The following is a 16,751-nucleotide window of genomic DNA, read 5'->3' as shown; positions in this document are numbered from 1 at the left end:
TCCAGGGCGGACCAGTTCACGCGTGCGCAACTTACATCCTTATTAGACCCGTGACGGACTGGAAGCAGTGGCGTAAACATGAGGAAGTCATGACATCTCTAACGATAAAGTGTTGAGAGGTGAGACAGTGATGTTAAAGCTCTGTCGTAGTCGCTGATTTCAATGTAAACATTTAGGTTGTCGTTTTACTATTAACTGCAGACTTTGTTCCTCTTCCTGTGAGCATGTGTTAGTATGTTGTTAGTGGACGTGCATGTAAATACACAGATTTGCAGAGAAAGAAACGCAGTCTAACAATATAATTTAACATGTAGCCGTTAAGTTTTAGTGTGAATGTAACTAAATCAGAATAATCAATAACTTACTGATTGCTGATGGATCTTTTTCAGAAGGATGTGATTGATTTAACTATGATGTGAAGGTGATATCTACTGTCCTGTCCTGCTCACTACAGGCTCCAAGATGACTCAGGTTAGCCATCAGCAGTGGGGAGAGGTGTCTGGCCTGGGCAGTGTGGACCTGTGGCTCCTCAAATCTTCCCAGGTGCGGGTGGAGATTCTCACCCTGGGTGCAATTATCAGGTCTGTGTGGAGCACAGGGAAGGATGGGAAGATGGAAGATGTTGTCCTGGGCTATGATGACCTGGAAGGTAAGAGATAACATGAGTGACTTTCAGTATGCAATATTTGCATACAAAAATTAAAATAGTTAACCTTTGGAATGAGACCGTTATTGAAAATTGTGTTTGTTGTTTAGTTTGAGCTGTGCCTGTTATCAGATACTAGAGTACATCTCAGGCCAGGTAAACCAAAACAATGCTTTAAGGTTTTATGATATTTAAACTATTGCTCTTTTTAAATGAAATCAAATATTTTGCATGGAGTAAGCCTGATTATCTGGTAGAAGAGTTTCAGAATTGACTCGCTGTATATCATCATGCCAGAGTAACAGAGTAACATTTGTTTTGAATTTCAGTCACAAGTTCAGTCATACAATGGAACTGCTGGTGTTGTATGTGTAACCTGTTGTTTTTTTCAGGTTATGTGTCAGATAAGAGGTATTTGGGAGCTGTGGTGGGCCGTGTGGCCAACAGGATTGCACAAGGACACTTTGTAGTGGAGGGAAAAGAATACCAACTAGATATCAACAATGGACCTAATGCACTGCATGGAGGGCTGCGAGGCTTCAATAAGGTAAGACTGACTGAGTTTGTTACATTTCCATTCATTTCATTGTTTGCAGTAACTTCATACAATACCAAAGTCGAAATATTACATGTTTTGTTTCCTATTACTTGTTTTACAAGTGATTCTTTGGCCAGTTACATGTCAATCAATATCAATATCCATATAGGCTTTATTTGTCACTGTACCGAAATACAACGAAATTACAGCAATCATCCCGTCCGTACATATACAACATACAATACATATAATAAGACAGACATAACCGGATGACTGAGCTTTTAAAAAGAGGAAAAGGAAAGAAACGAGGGGAGAGGAGGAGGAGGAAAAAGGCAGCTCCCAGACTGTGCTCTGTGTGGGAGTACAGTGTGGGAACGGGGAAAAAAACCCCAGCAACATGAGCACATATAGGCACATTTTACAACATAGGAACACAGAAACAACTTTTGCACGGGGGAGGGGTAAAGGGAGGAGGAGGTGATCCAGCACAAGGGCAGGACACCTCTGGAGGCCTCGCCCTCTTGCCTTTCGGCTCGGTCCCTAATGATATCCTCAGAAAGTGTAAGTCACACTGAATGATATCAATATGTGTTTTATATCTGTGTTCAGATTGACTGAGTTATGTCTCTGAAAAGGCCACATTTTGACTCTTCTTCACCTTATGCAGTATTTTTGCCTCACCTTCATCTCACCAGCAAAACTCATAGATCTGCACATCACTGGTGTACAGAAAATAAGAAAGGAGATTAACATTTAACATTTTAACACTGGAGGAGTTCCTGTGCCAATATGCTTCTATAGTGTTTTTTTTTCTTTTTTCTTTTTTTTCTAAAATCTAAAACATTTCAAATTGTTGAATTGTTTTTATTATTTTCCAGAACATATAACAAGTCACATGCCAAACCCTCTCGTGAATAAGAATTAGATTGCCAGTTATGACCATTCTACATACATCATAATGTGATGTTCAGCAGATGTGTGATGTCTGTTAGCAGCTGACAAATTAAATATTTAACATAAATGACACTAATGAGCCTTTCTTTATTGGTTTGCTTTTAAGCAGCAATGTGCTCAGCAGGCCTGAGGGATAAACTGTACTCACCATTGAGTAATTACTAATAATTCAATTAACTGCTCCACTCACTACCACACACACACACACTACACGCAGTAGATTATGAGGACTCTGTGTGTTTGTGTGTGTGTGTCGGTGTCTGGCTGTGAATGTCTGTTTGAGTGACCGAGGTCCAGTGGCTTATAAATTATATTTATTGATTTAATTTTAGATAAACTGCCTCATGAGACGAAAACACACATACTTTTATTATTGCATTGCCTGAATTGATATAGAAGACATCAAATATGTTGTGATATTTTAAAGGAGGAATATTTAACACAGACAGCAAGGATTTAAAATGGACACTGCAGTCCAAATTCCAAAAATATTGGAGAGTTGTAATGTGTTATAATGACATGCTAGCACCATAGTTAGGTTAAATGAGCAGTGGGCCAATCATACAGGCCAAAACAAAAACAGACATTCTGCACCAGAATGGACATTTTAAAGGAGAACATCCTGACTGTAGTATTATAGTTAAAGAAGCCAGTATTTAAACTTGGCATGCTCCCTTAGTTTGTGATAACATATCACGGTCATTTTATGAGTTAGTTTAGTAAATATATTATGTGTTGGTCCTTTAATTAGATGACAGATTGTGCAGTACACTCACTGCTCAGAGAGCAACATAATTGAATGCACCAGCGTCCTGTAATTACCACTTTTGAAGTGATTCAGAGCTGCAGCCATCTTTGGTGAGGCCAAGGATGGGTGGCTGTGGCACAGTGAATGAAGTATAAACCAGGACATGTTGACATGGCCATTAGTTCTCTCAGTTCTTTACTAAAAATGACTCTCAGCAGCTTTGTGAATTGAACTTTTAGTGGCATTTAAGAGGACTCCTAGGGGTATGACAAATTACTTGTATCCCCCCAGATTTTGGAACCTGGCAGTCGGGAGACATTAATGTAATAATGTAATAATAAATGTCATCATCAGTGGAAAAAAAAGAAGTGGATTATAAATCAGGGACTGCATAAAATAGTTTTTTATAAACATTCTATGTTAAGAATGATGTTAAATATATCAGGAGAACATTTACAGACATTCTTCTGACACCACTGCAAATTTTGAATAAGTCTCAGTATTAAACACAATATGAGGTGCAGCTATCTCTGTGCTATCTGTAAACTCAATATTTTATTTTGCCTAACCTGTTTATAGATTAATGTCATCCATGGCTTCTTCTGTTTTTTGAATCCTTTGTGTATTTACTGTATAACATGTATGTGTTTACCTCTTCAGGCTATCTGGCATGCTGCAGCAGTGGAAGGTGGTGTACAGTTGAGTCTTACCAGTCCAGATGGAGACCAGGGTTATCCTGGAGAGGTGCAGGTCTCCGTCACCTACACTCTACAGGTAAACACACCTGAAATAATTCCAGTTTTAGAGTCCAGAGGTTTGATTTTTGCATAGAAAGAGATGAAACACTGCCAGTGTATCATCCAGTAAGATTTGAGTTGTGTTGTTCAGGGCGAAACTCTGACTGCTGAATATCAAGCCAAGTGCACTAAAACCACTCCGATCAACCTCACCAACCACTCATACTTCAATCTGGCAGGACAGGTAAGAATACATGATCAGCTACAGTATTTCTTCATCCAGTTTTCCACTGCTGTTGTTAATGAAGGTTGGTAGGAAATGGGGATGTGAAAGAGGAAAGTTGTTATAATTAATTCTGTATAATGAAAGACATTTAAGTGGAGAGTGCAGGGAATAGATGGGAGAAAGTTGGTTGGGTTCTTTTTCTTTTTTTCTCTCTGTTTTCTGTCTCTCTTTCATTTCCTTTCTTGGTATATATGTGTGTTGGGAAGATGGGTAAACTTGAGTTGTGTGCGTGTATGTGCGTGCATGCGTGTGTGTGTGTGTGTGTGTGTGTGTGTAGGCTGCAGCAGACATCTATGACCAGGAAGTGTCCATCAGTGCTCAGTCCTACCTCCCAGTGGATGACACATCAATTCCTACAGGTAAAAGATATCAAACAGACTTATATTCAGTTAAATGCCGTTTAAAGCTGAATGTGTTGGCCTACCACAGTAATTGTGCCTTATCCAGCAGCAGTCTATTGCAGACAGTTATACAGCATGGTACTGTCTGGTATCTGCAGATCACAGTGGACATTTACCATTTGTACATTATAAATAAAACACATCACTACAAACTTACACTAAAAAATACAAAGTTAATGTTTGCTTTGAAAACATTTCACATGACTTTGCTCCCATTAAAAACTGTTTTTACAACTGACTGAAATGTCATTTTTTGAATACCAAAATAAAAAGTAAGTACACAAGTGATCACATCTGCAGTAATCTTAGTTAAGATGCATTCTGTACTGTATGACTGCAGTTTCTTCATCTTTATTTCAGCTGGGAACCTTTGTTACCCTCTCTGTCTCTATGTTTTCCATTCATGTCTTTCCTGCAAACCACAAATAAAAAAGGCAAATAGTGCCAATAAAATCTTTAAAAATCACAAAATGAATACAGTGCATGTAAATGTCAGACTCAATCTGACTACAGTTATCATTTATGTCTTGTGATCATCATACAATTATATAAACTTATATCATTAGCTGTGTTTGTGATATTTCATACCATGGAAAATGTAATGTTCATTATAATCTTGTGTCCATAAGACAGCTGTTAGTTGTTGATGCATTTGGTAACCTAAATGAAATTCCAACTTGAGAAGAGTCATATCAGTAAACCAACCAAAAACTGTACAGCCTCCTCTGTGAGATTTACTCATCAGAATCAATTTTGGTACATGAAGACACCAGATATCATCTGCTCTATAAAAAACATCTTATACTGACAGCTGCCCACCAGCGTTACAGCAAACACTTATTAGTGACACATACAGGACAGCTGGTGACCAAGCCAAGCGTATTTTAATAGCACACATAAGTATGTCTGTTTTTAAAAAATGTAATACACATTACAATACAAATAGAAACATATTTGACTTCCAGCTACTCAGCAGCATGTGTGTGTGCTTCACTCCCTGCTCTTTCTGTTGCCCTCTTTTTATTTCCACAGGTCAGGTCCTGTTGCCTGTTGTTATAGTTGGAGATAACTGAAAGTTGATGTGTGTGTTGTATCCCTCTCTATTATGTGGTTTGTTCATTATAAGCTTGAATTAGTAAATTAGAATTAGAATTGTGTGCCTTCATTCGACATCAATACAGAAGTGTGGAAGCAAGGGCACTGGTACTTTTGTGTGGGTGTGTGTTCCTTCATGCTCTGTCAGACAAACATACTCATTACTCTGCAATTAGCTTTGGTTTCCCCTGGAGACAGAGGAGCTAATGACTGTTTATTTATATCACAGATTCTGTGTTAGAATTAAAATCCACTTCGAGGACTGAAGATTAGAACAAGACAGTTACAGTTATATAGGACTATATTCAAGTCTTAACAAGTTGGTCCTGCTTATTTTCCCAGTCTGTGTGCTTTGTGAACGGCCTAAAAGACAATCAATCAAATAATAGTTAGAGGAGTTGAGGCTGCAGTTGGTGCAAGAGGGGTTTGGTCAAACCTGACTCAGTCCTAACCTGGGGCAATATATATATATATATATATATATATATATATAAAAAACACATTCTGTATCTGTATTGAAGAACTAAAAATGTGCTATGTTCAATCCCTGCATACCCACGGCTGTATGCAAAGGTTAGTGGTACCTCTGTGCTACCACTGACTACTTAATTCACTCCCAAAAATTGCTCCTTTTCCTCATTTCTTAGAACTGATTGTCTATGTAGTCATTATCTAATCTCCATACACAATCACCGAGCAATAATCTAACCATTCTATCTATATCTACAGGAGAGATCAGAGCAGTGGAAGGAATGCCTTTTGACCTCAGAAAGCCAGTTCTGATTGGCTCTCGGCTGAAGGAAGTTCCATGTCCAGGATTTGATCACAACTTCTGTCTGTCATCACCTGGAGACCCCTGGACAGAGAGACATGCTGCCAGGTTAGCATACACACACAGACACAGCTTTGTCTTTAATAGTCACATGTCCAACTCACTGTCTCATAATGTTGACTCATCTCAGGGTGTGTCACCCAGCCAGTGGGCGTGTCCTGGAGGTTTCAACTAGCCAACCAGGGGTCCAGTTCTACACAGCCAACTTCCTGGATGGCTCCATAGTAGGAAAGGGTGGGGCTAGGTACGGGAAGCACAGCTCCTTCTGCCTGGAGACTCAGAATTGGCCTGATGCTGTTAACCAGGTATGACAGTGATTGATGAGAACACACAGTTATTGGGAATAGTTTTGAGAATGGTTTAACTTAACTCAGTCCAACAATACTCTAAACACAAAGTGTTAAACAATATATTGACCCTTAAAGTTACGCTTCATAAATAGTTTCTTCTTCAAACCACAGTCTCTTACATTTGCTCAGCCACAAAATGTGTTTCAGTCATGAAAGATGGTGGCTTGTAGAATTAATTGGTCTCATCTCTACCAAAGGCCAGACTGTAATGATCAACACAAAGTGCCCATCTCTCTGTTCTGCGGTGATACAGCAAACTGACATACTAACTGTCATTATAAAGTGTGTTTGAACCAGAGCTGGGGACTCGGACTCGCGACTCGGACTCGAGTTGCACTTAAGTCTCACTAAACTGTGACTTTAGACTCGACTTGGACTCGACCTCAAAAGACTTCAGACTTGACTTCGACTCGAGACTCGAGACTCGCGAACAACCTTTATTTCATGTTATTATTATTATTCTCATTATTTATCTGTCATTCATCTTTTTGTATGATCTCTGGCTCTGAGCTACAAGTAAACACCAACGTCATGCCACGCGCATGCGCCATGTGTGAAGCGCTCATCTTCAGTATCAGACATTGACAATGGCGAGTGCGACAAGTTCAGCAGGAGTGCCTCAGATCATTACGTTTGGATACAATGCCTTCACACTCCCGCTTTTCCCTGGTTCTCCCATATTTCGAAACCATCTCCCGCCGCCCTCCCGTCATTTCTCCCGTAATTGACAAGCCCCAAATTTGTTTGTTAATAATAATAAGAAGCGCACAATAGCAAAGGTTTTATTTTGAAAGCTCAAACAGGAAACCACTGCAACTCTTATTATGCTTAGTGCCACTAACTTAGTGGCTCCGCTACTAATTATTAAAAAACACAACGTTGCGTTAACTATGGTCATTTTATATATATATATAAATATTTTTTTGTTGAAGAAAATACAGTTATGGAATTGAAATAATTCTTAGTGTATGTTTCTTCACATCACATTGCAGTAGATTCTCTATAGTGAACCTACCATTGATACATGTTCATACTGTCCTATATCAAGGTCTAGGTCAAGGTAATAGCCGAAGGTAAATTTGGTAACAGTTTCAGGAGAGGACATCTCAACATACAAACAGATACTTACATACAAACTTCAGTGACAGCACACCACAAAAACAGACATGGGCAGGTGCTCGCAAGGCTAACTGATCAGGATGAAAGATTGTACAGCTCTAAGGTCAGAATTTGAATTTGAATTAGTGTTGGCGAGAGACTTGAGACTTGACTCGGACTCTTGACCAGAGACTTGAGACTTGACTTGGACTTGACCCTCAAAGACTTGAGACTTGACTTGGACTCTAGCTCAAAGACTTGATACTTGACTTGGACTTGTAAAAAATGACTTGTGAACAGCTCTGGTTTGAACTGAGCTGCTCACTCTGCAGACTCTGCAGAGCAGTGTGATCATTCAGAAGCTGTTCAGTGTTTGTGTTTAGCCTGAGATGAGCAGCTAAGACATCATCATTCACATGTATTCCTTTAACAAACATCCAGAGGAAGACAAACAGCCTACATTACAATATAGCATATAAATACTGAAGCTAGCCAGTTAAAATCAATGTCAGGGTTCATACTTAGTTAGTGATACTAATACCTCTTTCCAAATGTCAGCATGTCAGCCTGCCTGTTTTAGTGGTTGTTTTATTGCTGCCTCTTTAGTTTTCCATGCGATTGTAGATTAATTTAGTACATCAATTCCATTAAACAGAGTGTTACTGAAGAGAGATTTTGTGTGACAAGCATTTTTACATTGTGGAAACAGCAACAAACCAAAGTATCAGTATCAGAACATATCAGAAAATGTAACTAACTTATAACCAGGTGACAGACAGCATTTATTTATCTGTGGTACTGAAGAGAAAGCACAGTACCATTATCCATCAGGCCATGTTTTCAATTTCCATTCAAAAATTAATATTGACTGTTTGTCCCCGTACATATACATAATAACAGTTATATGTCAGCCTCGGAAATCTGCCGTATCACATCTGTATTTCAGGTAACCCCATAGAACCCCACTGTTCATAATAGAAATACTAGGAAAATAACATTATTTTTACTGTGTGTTTTTAGGCTTCATTCCCTGACTGTCTTCTGCGTCCTGGTGAGGAATACCGACACATCACTCGCTTCATCTTCACCACTGTGTGATCTGAAGTCAACATTTCTGTCTACCAGCTGTGGACCTTTGAAGAAGATAACTGGTTTTGTGCCATACTTGATTAATTAAAAAAAAAGTACACTAATTAATCAAATTAATTAATAACGACTAACTGGAGCTTTTTGTTTATAGCATCAGATTAGTCCTTCCCTATTGACTGATTGTGATCTGTCTGTCTTTCTCGTGCAATTTTTAAAATAATCGAGCTGTGTGTTAGTCTTCACCCGTGTGTGTTCAGCATCTTTACAAAAGCTCAACTCTTCCTAGAACAGGAGGTAAGGAGGCGGATTTGGGTGAGAGGGCATCCTACTACTCTGCAAAGAGACCTGTTGGGTTGCCATGACAACCTCATATCCATCACACAGTGACGACATGACAGAATTTGTGAACGTCACTGCCTCAGAGCTGGAGATAACAGGAAACTTATCTCCATCAGACCCAGGCTCTGTGACTTCCTGAGGTTGGTGGTTTGACAGTAGGGGCTGAAACAGACTTCACAGTTAGTATGAAACTGCAGCTGCATTTCAAGCAGGGAAGAGTGAGGCCTTTGTTTCACATTTACAGTTTCACAGACTGAAGAAGGAACAGTGATACCACCCGCCTCACAGGTAGATCAGTTTCAGTTGGTTTATTTCCTGCCACAATCTGGATCTTCTTGTGGAGTTTCTGCTTCTTGCCAGTTTTGAAATGACTTTAGTTTAAAATGTTATCAATTCTAGTATCACTATATCATTGTTATTTCACATTGTAAATCATTTTCTAATCATTCCATATAATTCCAATGTAGAACCATTCACCACCTTCTGGAAATGGACATCATCTCTATCCTTTATAACCATATTTGTGTTGTGCTATTTTTCTAATAATTCAAACCAATAAATAATACTTTTAAATACTAATGACTGGTGAGTTGCTGTAATCACAGGAATTAGAGACTGAAAACACACATTTACAGTTGTCTCTGCATCAGAAAAGATGATAAATTTGAAATTGTGTTATTATGAGTATAGTTAGTGCATGTTGCTTACACATCAATCTGTTTATTGCACTTCCATAAAAAATTAAACAAAAAAGGTTCTAGAGTGGTAAAACATGGGACAGATGAACAGAATATAGAAAATGTTTATATCCTGAAAACACCTGATTTATTTACTGGACCAGAGTCAACCGCATACTGACAAAGGAGATACAGCACAGTGAGCAAGCAGCTCCCAGATAGCATTGTTCTTTCTACTGCTGATTCCTCAGTCTAAAACATGTTGCTTCATAAGTTCAACACACACACACACACACACACACACACACCCCTCTGGTGTATGCAAACATGTCAAAAGCTACAGGAAATTATATTGTGAGCTGCATGCACTAAATAATGAATCTGATCTGGTGACTGAGATATTCCCAGCATCATGAGAGTCTCACGTTCTAATATTCCATCATACTATACCACGAGAGAAAATAACTTGGTGAAAGTACTTTTAACATACTTATAAATCCAAATATATGCAGTAACCTATAGATTAACTTACATAATGAGACAAACTGATTCACCTAAACTATTGTACGTAATGAGGAAGTTAAGGGGCCCTACAGTAATTTAGTAATCACACTTCCATAAACTTACATGACTCACAAGAGACAGTTTAAAAAGAGCGTGTGACCTGACAGACTGGAAGACAAGGCAGTAAGGGGTAAGCCACAGTTTAATCCAGCGCCACCCAAGACTAGCTTCTATGTACAGGTCTAAAATGCCAAAGCAAGCACATTTAATAGCAGCAGTACTTTGATCCTAAAATACTATGCTGGTTCTGGGCAGCTGGTAGATAAATTAATGTAATTCAAGGGGGCAGAGCAAGTGTGGAGCATTAGAACTAAGTCAGGCCCAGGTGATGTAACAGATCTGGAGGATGACCGGAAGGCAGGACAGATGGCCAATGTTGCTTGGCGGATGTGCCATCAGGCAGTGAAGCCAGAAACTAGGAAGGGCAACCAGCACCAAAATATTTAGCTGTAGGTTGAGGCAGGGGGCAAGAGAGACAGACCGCTGGAGTGCAGAGCAGGAGGCAGGAAGCTGGAGATCTGGCTGACTGAAAATCTGGGAGGTCTGGCTTTGGGTTGGCAGAAACTGGTGTCTGGTAGTCTGTCAGCAGAGGCAGCTGATTGCTGAAGGTGTGGGAGGAGGTTTGTGTGTGAGGTTGATTGCTTGGAATCAGCAGGTGACAGCATAGATACATAGCTACAGCCCAGCATGAATAGGAGGCTGGGACTGCTGCACATTTGCTTAGAACTTGGTTTGGTCAGTTTTTGTGACACCAGGTAATGGAGACTCTGGAACTGGGGAGCTAACCCTAACCCTGAAGGCACAATCAGATGCAGGACATACAGGCATCTTACCAGCCTTAATCAGCAGTGTAAGTGTTCACAATCTCTTTCATCTTAATATTTCCAGCAGCCACAGCTTTGATGAACAAGTACGTTGGGCTGACGCAGTAGGGCTGGTTGACACCGGCACAGTGAGGACCAGAGCTTGGCCCAGATGCAGACAGGACCAGCTTTTCAAAGGCCAAGACTGGAAGTCAACCAGAGCCAGCTGGACATGCAGGTCAGGTGGGCACAGTGGCAACATGGTTCTGGCAAATGCAGGGCTGCTCCCCAACAGGCTTGAAAGCCCATCTTGTAAAATGAGGTCTCCCAGTGCCAGACAAGTTCCCAAGAAAGGGTTTGTCTCCACTGGGTCAATGACTGGTTGGTTCCTTCTGTTAGGTGGATCAGGCATGCGTGCAGGCAAAAACAAAGCTGGTAGATGAGAGTAAAGCAGAATACAGAACAAAGGATCCAACAATACTGAACTGATATTCAGGACTAAAATACTGTAAAAACTAAAGTGACAAGGGGATGAGGCACAGAAGGGAAACGCCACTGTTCCAAACCTCATAACAAAACTTAAATAAGTGCATAAGTAATGACAAGCTCACAGCAAAATATACTCCAGCATATATTGCTGTTGACAAAAACATGAAGATATCAGTCTGTCAGGCAGAGTGGCTGCATGTTAAGACTGCATGAAACAACATTAATTTAACTAAAAGACAATTGCAGCTCTGAATGACATAACTAGTGTTTCAGTTCACTTGGATCCTACAAGAGACAATGTAGCAAGCAACAGTATCTCCAGTGGTCCTTAAATATAATCTGCAACATCTTTTATCTTTCCTCCTTCCCACTTAGTGCAGTCTTCAACAGGCAGAAAAGCCTGGTGGAGATACACAGAGCCATAACACTAACTAAAAGTTTGCATGTGTAAAACGTGTGCAAACTTGATATCACCCGCAAAAAAGTAGTAGACGACAGCACAATGAGAGAATACACAGAGTATGAGTTTATATTTTTGGAATGACAAAGGTAAAAATTATTTAAACATATCGCCCATCCTGTGATGCCATTTTTGAGCTCTTGGATGATTTCTGGGCTGATTTGCGTCACAAGAATGACAAGGCAATACCTGCCATGACTTGCCACTCTGCATTTCTTTTCCTTTGGGTCATTCCAGAATACTTCAGTAGTTACTGCTGGGGTATCCCAAAGCAGTTGTGCTGTCTAAAGTCCTTAATGTTTGTCACACAGGATAAGCAGGTACATAAGGTTTCAATGCACATGAAACACTGCATTTATGCAGTTGCTGGTTTTCCAAAAGTAATAGTCATTTCTCATGAGTTGTTTGGTGTAAGCATTTAAAAAAATAAATCATTCTTTAACGCAGAAAAAACATGATTAAACTTACATTTACTGAGATCACAACAGAGCAACATTTACAGAGACCAAACCCACATAATACTGATTAAGCGTATGATCACTAGTTAAGTTTGTTTGTATTTACACAGTATGCAGAGATTTTAAATGTGGCGTCAGGTTTAACATTCCAGTGCTGGCTGGATGAATGCATACTGAGCATGCTCTGTCCATAGAGCATGTTCACTTTCACTGGCTGAGCAGCTAACTTCTGGTTAGCCCTAACTTCTGATAATAGAATGAGTCATTACACTGGTGTTGTCTGATGCTCGAAACTATTTATCAACTGTTTAACGTTTGTGACAGTAGCGACGGAGTAGGCGACAGCAAAACTAAAAGTGACTATTATATCTACCTCACAAGGAAGATTAGGAAACCTGTGTATAATCACCAACATTCAGTTAGGTTTAGAAGCTTAACAAGATACTGCAGAGAAGCCTGTGATGCAGGTTTAAAAAATACAAATCTTTCTCAAATACTAGAATTTCAGGATGTTGACAGGGCTTTTACTCTTTTTAAAGACGTGTTTCTAGATATGTAAAAATAGGGCAGCTCCAGTGAAAACAGAATTAAACAGATATCTCAAACATGGATAAGTGACAACATATGAAAGGATCAGATCAGATCACAAAATGCTAACTACATAGAGTTTAATCAGAAGCCCATACACTTCCACAGCTTTCAGGTATATAGTGAAAAACAGATCATATATTTTTATATACAAAAGGGAATTAAGCCTAACTGCTTCTATTGTGTGAGGGCTCTACTGGGCTCCTTTTGAACTGTGACTAACTGTGTTTACTCTGTCTTATCTTATCTGATACTCTCCTCTTCTTCACATCTCCAGTAGCTTTTTGTCTCATCTGTCTGTTGCATCTTCTCTGCTCTCGTCTCCTGTTCTCTTCTCCTCTATCCTGCCATGCTCACAAAAAGGATGCAATCAGTGTATGACAACCAAAATATAACCAAAGCACACCATTTTTGATGATTAGATCATAAACACGTTATTTCTCAATTTATCTTTTATTATATAGACTTAATAAACCAGTTATTTGAATGCACCAACAAGTATCAGACCATACAAAAGCAATTATTGCATTAACATACGCCTGACATTTATGGAACACCTGCTAACATTGCAAAGACATTCCTCCCAGGTTTCCCCAGATATCGGAATAGACATCTCCCTTTCCCATTCTTCTTTGAATTTGTCTGTGTTTGTGTTGTCCGCACTTGTCAAAATGTTATAATAGTAGGAGATTGCCCCCCGGTCTATTGGGTTGTGTTTGTTTATGCTTTCAACAACTGAATGGATTTTGATCCTTTCAAAGTTAGGGAGATGTCTCCTAGCAAAATCCCTGACCTGTAAATATCTGAAGAAGTCGCTGGGTGGAAGGTCCTACTTATGTTTAATTTGAGTAAATGATCCAAAACTGCTGGCAACATACAAATCTTGCATGGTCGCTAGACCCTTCTGTTTCCATTGAGTAAAAACTCCATCTTGTATACCTGGTATGAATGCATGATTGTTACATATTGGACTGTTCAGATAAGTATCAGGTACTTTGAGATATGACCTAATCTGTTTCCATATCTTTAAGGTATTAAGAATAACAATATTTCCACTATACAGAGCTGTTTCAATTTTGGTTGGGCTATTGATCAATGCACACAGGGACGTCCCTTTACAGGAGGCCTTTTCAATACAGATCCATTCTGGGGTTTCAATATCCTTTTCTGGCAGTGTTTCTCTCCACCAGGCTATATCATGGAGATGGGCAGCCCAATAATATCTTCTAAAGTTGGGAAGACCAAAACCCCCCTCTAATTTTGACTAGGTTAGATGTTTCTTGTTTATTCTTACTGATTTATAAGTCCACAAAATGGAATGATTATTGAGCCTAATTTCTCGAAAAATTTCAATGGTATAAAAGACGGAATTGATTGAAATAAATAAACGAAATGTGGAAGTGTTACCATCTTGATGGCGTTTTTTTTCCCTACCATGGACAGTGGCAGTGTCTTCCAAAATGCAACATTTGCCTTGAGTTCAGCCATCTTCTTATGCCAATTAGCTTGCAGCAAATCCTCAGGTTTCCTTGTAATGATGATTCCCAGGTACCTAATGTGGTTATGAGCTATTTTAAATTGGACTGAATCCAAGAAATGTTGATCTATTTTGGCAGTAAGAGGCATCAGTTCACTCTTATTCCAGTTTATTGTGAACCCGGAGAAAGCAGCTTACTCCATGATCTAATTTTAAACAACTAACTGACTCAACTACACTCATGGTTTATAATTTAGTCAATTGCATAAAAAACGCTTTTGAAATATTTACTTTTCAGCTGAGCGCCAAGAGAACGATTGCCACCAAAGGATACAGGTTCACATACTTTCTCAATTACATACACACTCTTATTCACAAATGGCCTAACTAAGCTTGGTGGTGTGGATCTCATTTCAAACTACTAACTGACTCTACTTCACTCATAAATCATCATTTAGTCAACTGCATAAAAGCCACATTTGAAATATTAACTTTTCAGCTAAGCGCTGTGAGGACAGTCAGCAGCAAATGAGACTGAAGAGATCATTGGAGACACCTGCAGCTAAAGGTATTCATACTTTCCAATTAACCCTTTCAGACATTTGCCCAAAACCAACATGTGGCTCCTGGTTATGTATATCTCATTTCAGACAACATTCTGACTTTTAAGGTCAACGATGAATGGCAGCTCAGCAGTGGAAAACAACAGACAAAACCAGAAAGAGGAATCAAAACTTCAGAAGAGCATGGACAGCTCCACACCAAGTCACACATGCAGTTCCATTTGATACACCTCACATGGATTTAGTCTGCATTTCCTGTACTGCTGTTATGTTCCCTTTGGAGACATATAATTGCATTTATTATATAAATTCTATATAAAGACTTATATTAAGTCACATAAAGTTCTATCCTTCACTTTATATCTGTGCCTGGATGGATGGATGGGGGTAGGCAGAGGAAGATGTTGCAACACTGAGTTTGAACCCCAGCATAAAGAAAACAGACAATCAGTCATTATAATATAGTACATGATTACTCATTTAGTTTGCAGTTACACCATTGTTGCTCTGGAATATTGTGATCTACACCAGTTAGTGCCAAACATGTAGGTGTAAATCTTCCCAAAGAACAAAAATAATGCTAGAAGGGATGTGAAGGGATAGAGAGCCTGCAGCATGAGTGGGAGAAAGACTGTGGCTTTTAGCTGGACTCCATAACAGTAAGAGGAGAGTGGGACTGAGTGGGACTAGACCTGCTCTGGAAGCAAACTGCATTTCAAGCAAGGTTTTAGTTTTAAAATTCAGCTGTTTTTATTACTCCTGAAAGAATCTCCAATGAACGGACATCATACTTGACTTAAGTTAATCTTACCCATTGATGAATGCTTATATTCTGAATTTCACCTGTATTCTATTTTAAGTATCTGTGCTCCCATTAGGCGATATCATTCATAAGTATGGCACGTTTTACCATTTTCATGCTGATGATACACGACTATATATTCTGTGCTAACTGCACACAGAATGCACTGCAGTAGCCAGATGACAAAACCAAGGAAAGTGATCATATTACTCCCATTTTAATGTCTATGCAGTGGTTACCAGTTCATTACAGAATCTGTTTGAAGATTTTACCCATGACCTTTAAAGCACCTAATGATTCCAATCTATACCTCTGCATTACTCGCCCATAATAAACCTGCTCAAAGGTGTAAGACTAAAGGGGAAAGAGTTTTTGTGGTGGAGCACCACAGCTATGGGACAACCTGTCTGATTGACCCAGACATGAAACATCAGTCTGGAGCTTGTCAACCAGTCAACAAGTCTTTTGAAAAAACGATGGTTGGTATATGTGCATATGTGTAAGGACTGATTAAGAGAAGTATCACCAAACTCTGTAGCGATACAGTGTTTTACCACCTACCCTCACCACACACATGTGGTTGGTGACGGCATCCAGCAACTAAGATATTATCTCATCGGTTAAAGGTCAATATTGGTCTTATATTCACGTTGACAGAAACATGACTCTATATGAATGCTAATGTTGCTCTGTCAACATCACATTATCAAGAAGAATGTTCTTTTAATCTTGCAATCAACTTCTATTGTTTCTGTAC

The 16,751-nt window shown here is 39.3% G+C and overlaps 1 protein-coding gene across 1 annotated transcript; it reads left to right on the top strand.

The window, feature by feature from the left end:
• The first annotated feature begins 206 nt into the window (after window positions 1-206).
• galm (galactose mutarotase) lies at window positions 207-9,692 on the top strand. Its single transcript, XM_062430951.1, has 9 exons — window positions 207-228; window positions 455-649; window positions 1,039-1,193; window positions 3,547-3,660; window positions 3,775-3,867; window positions 4,187-4,268; window positions 6,135-6,285; window positions 6,368-6,542; window positions 8,706-9,692. Exons 1-9 carry the CDS (start codon window positions 225-227, stop codon window positions 8,781-8,783), a joined length of 1,047 nt encoding a protein of 348 aa, XP_062286935.1. The 5' UTR covers window positions 207-224; the 3' UTR covers window positions 8,784-9,692.
• The last annotated feature ends 7,059 nt before the right edge of the window (window positions 9,693-16,751 follow it).

The sequence above is a fragment of the Scomber scombrus genome, chromosome 12, assembly GCF_963691925.1.
Source record: "Scomber scombrus chromosome 12, fScoSco1.1, whole genome shotgun sequence".
Classification (NCBI taxonomy): Eukaryota; Metazoa; Chordata; class Actinopteri; order Scombriformes; family Scombridae; genus Scomber; species Scomber scombrus.
This window is presented reverse-complemented; position numbering and strand designations above follow the sequence as displayed.

Excerpts from the sequence above, each read along its gene's own strand:
- galm (XM_062430951.1), top strand. Across the intron at positions 650-1,038 it reads GGGCTATGATGACCTGGAAG|GTTATGTGTCAGATAAGAGG; the intron begins GTAAGAGATAAC and ends TGTTTTTTTCAG. Across the intron at positions 4,269-6,134 it reads TGACACATCAATTCCTACAG|GAGAGATCAGAGCAGTGGAA; the intron begins GTAAAAGATATC and ends CTATATCTACAG.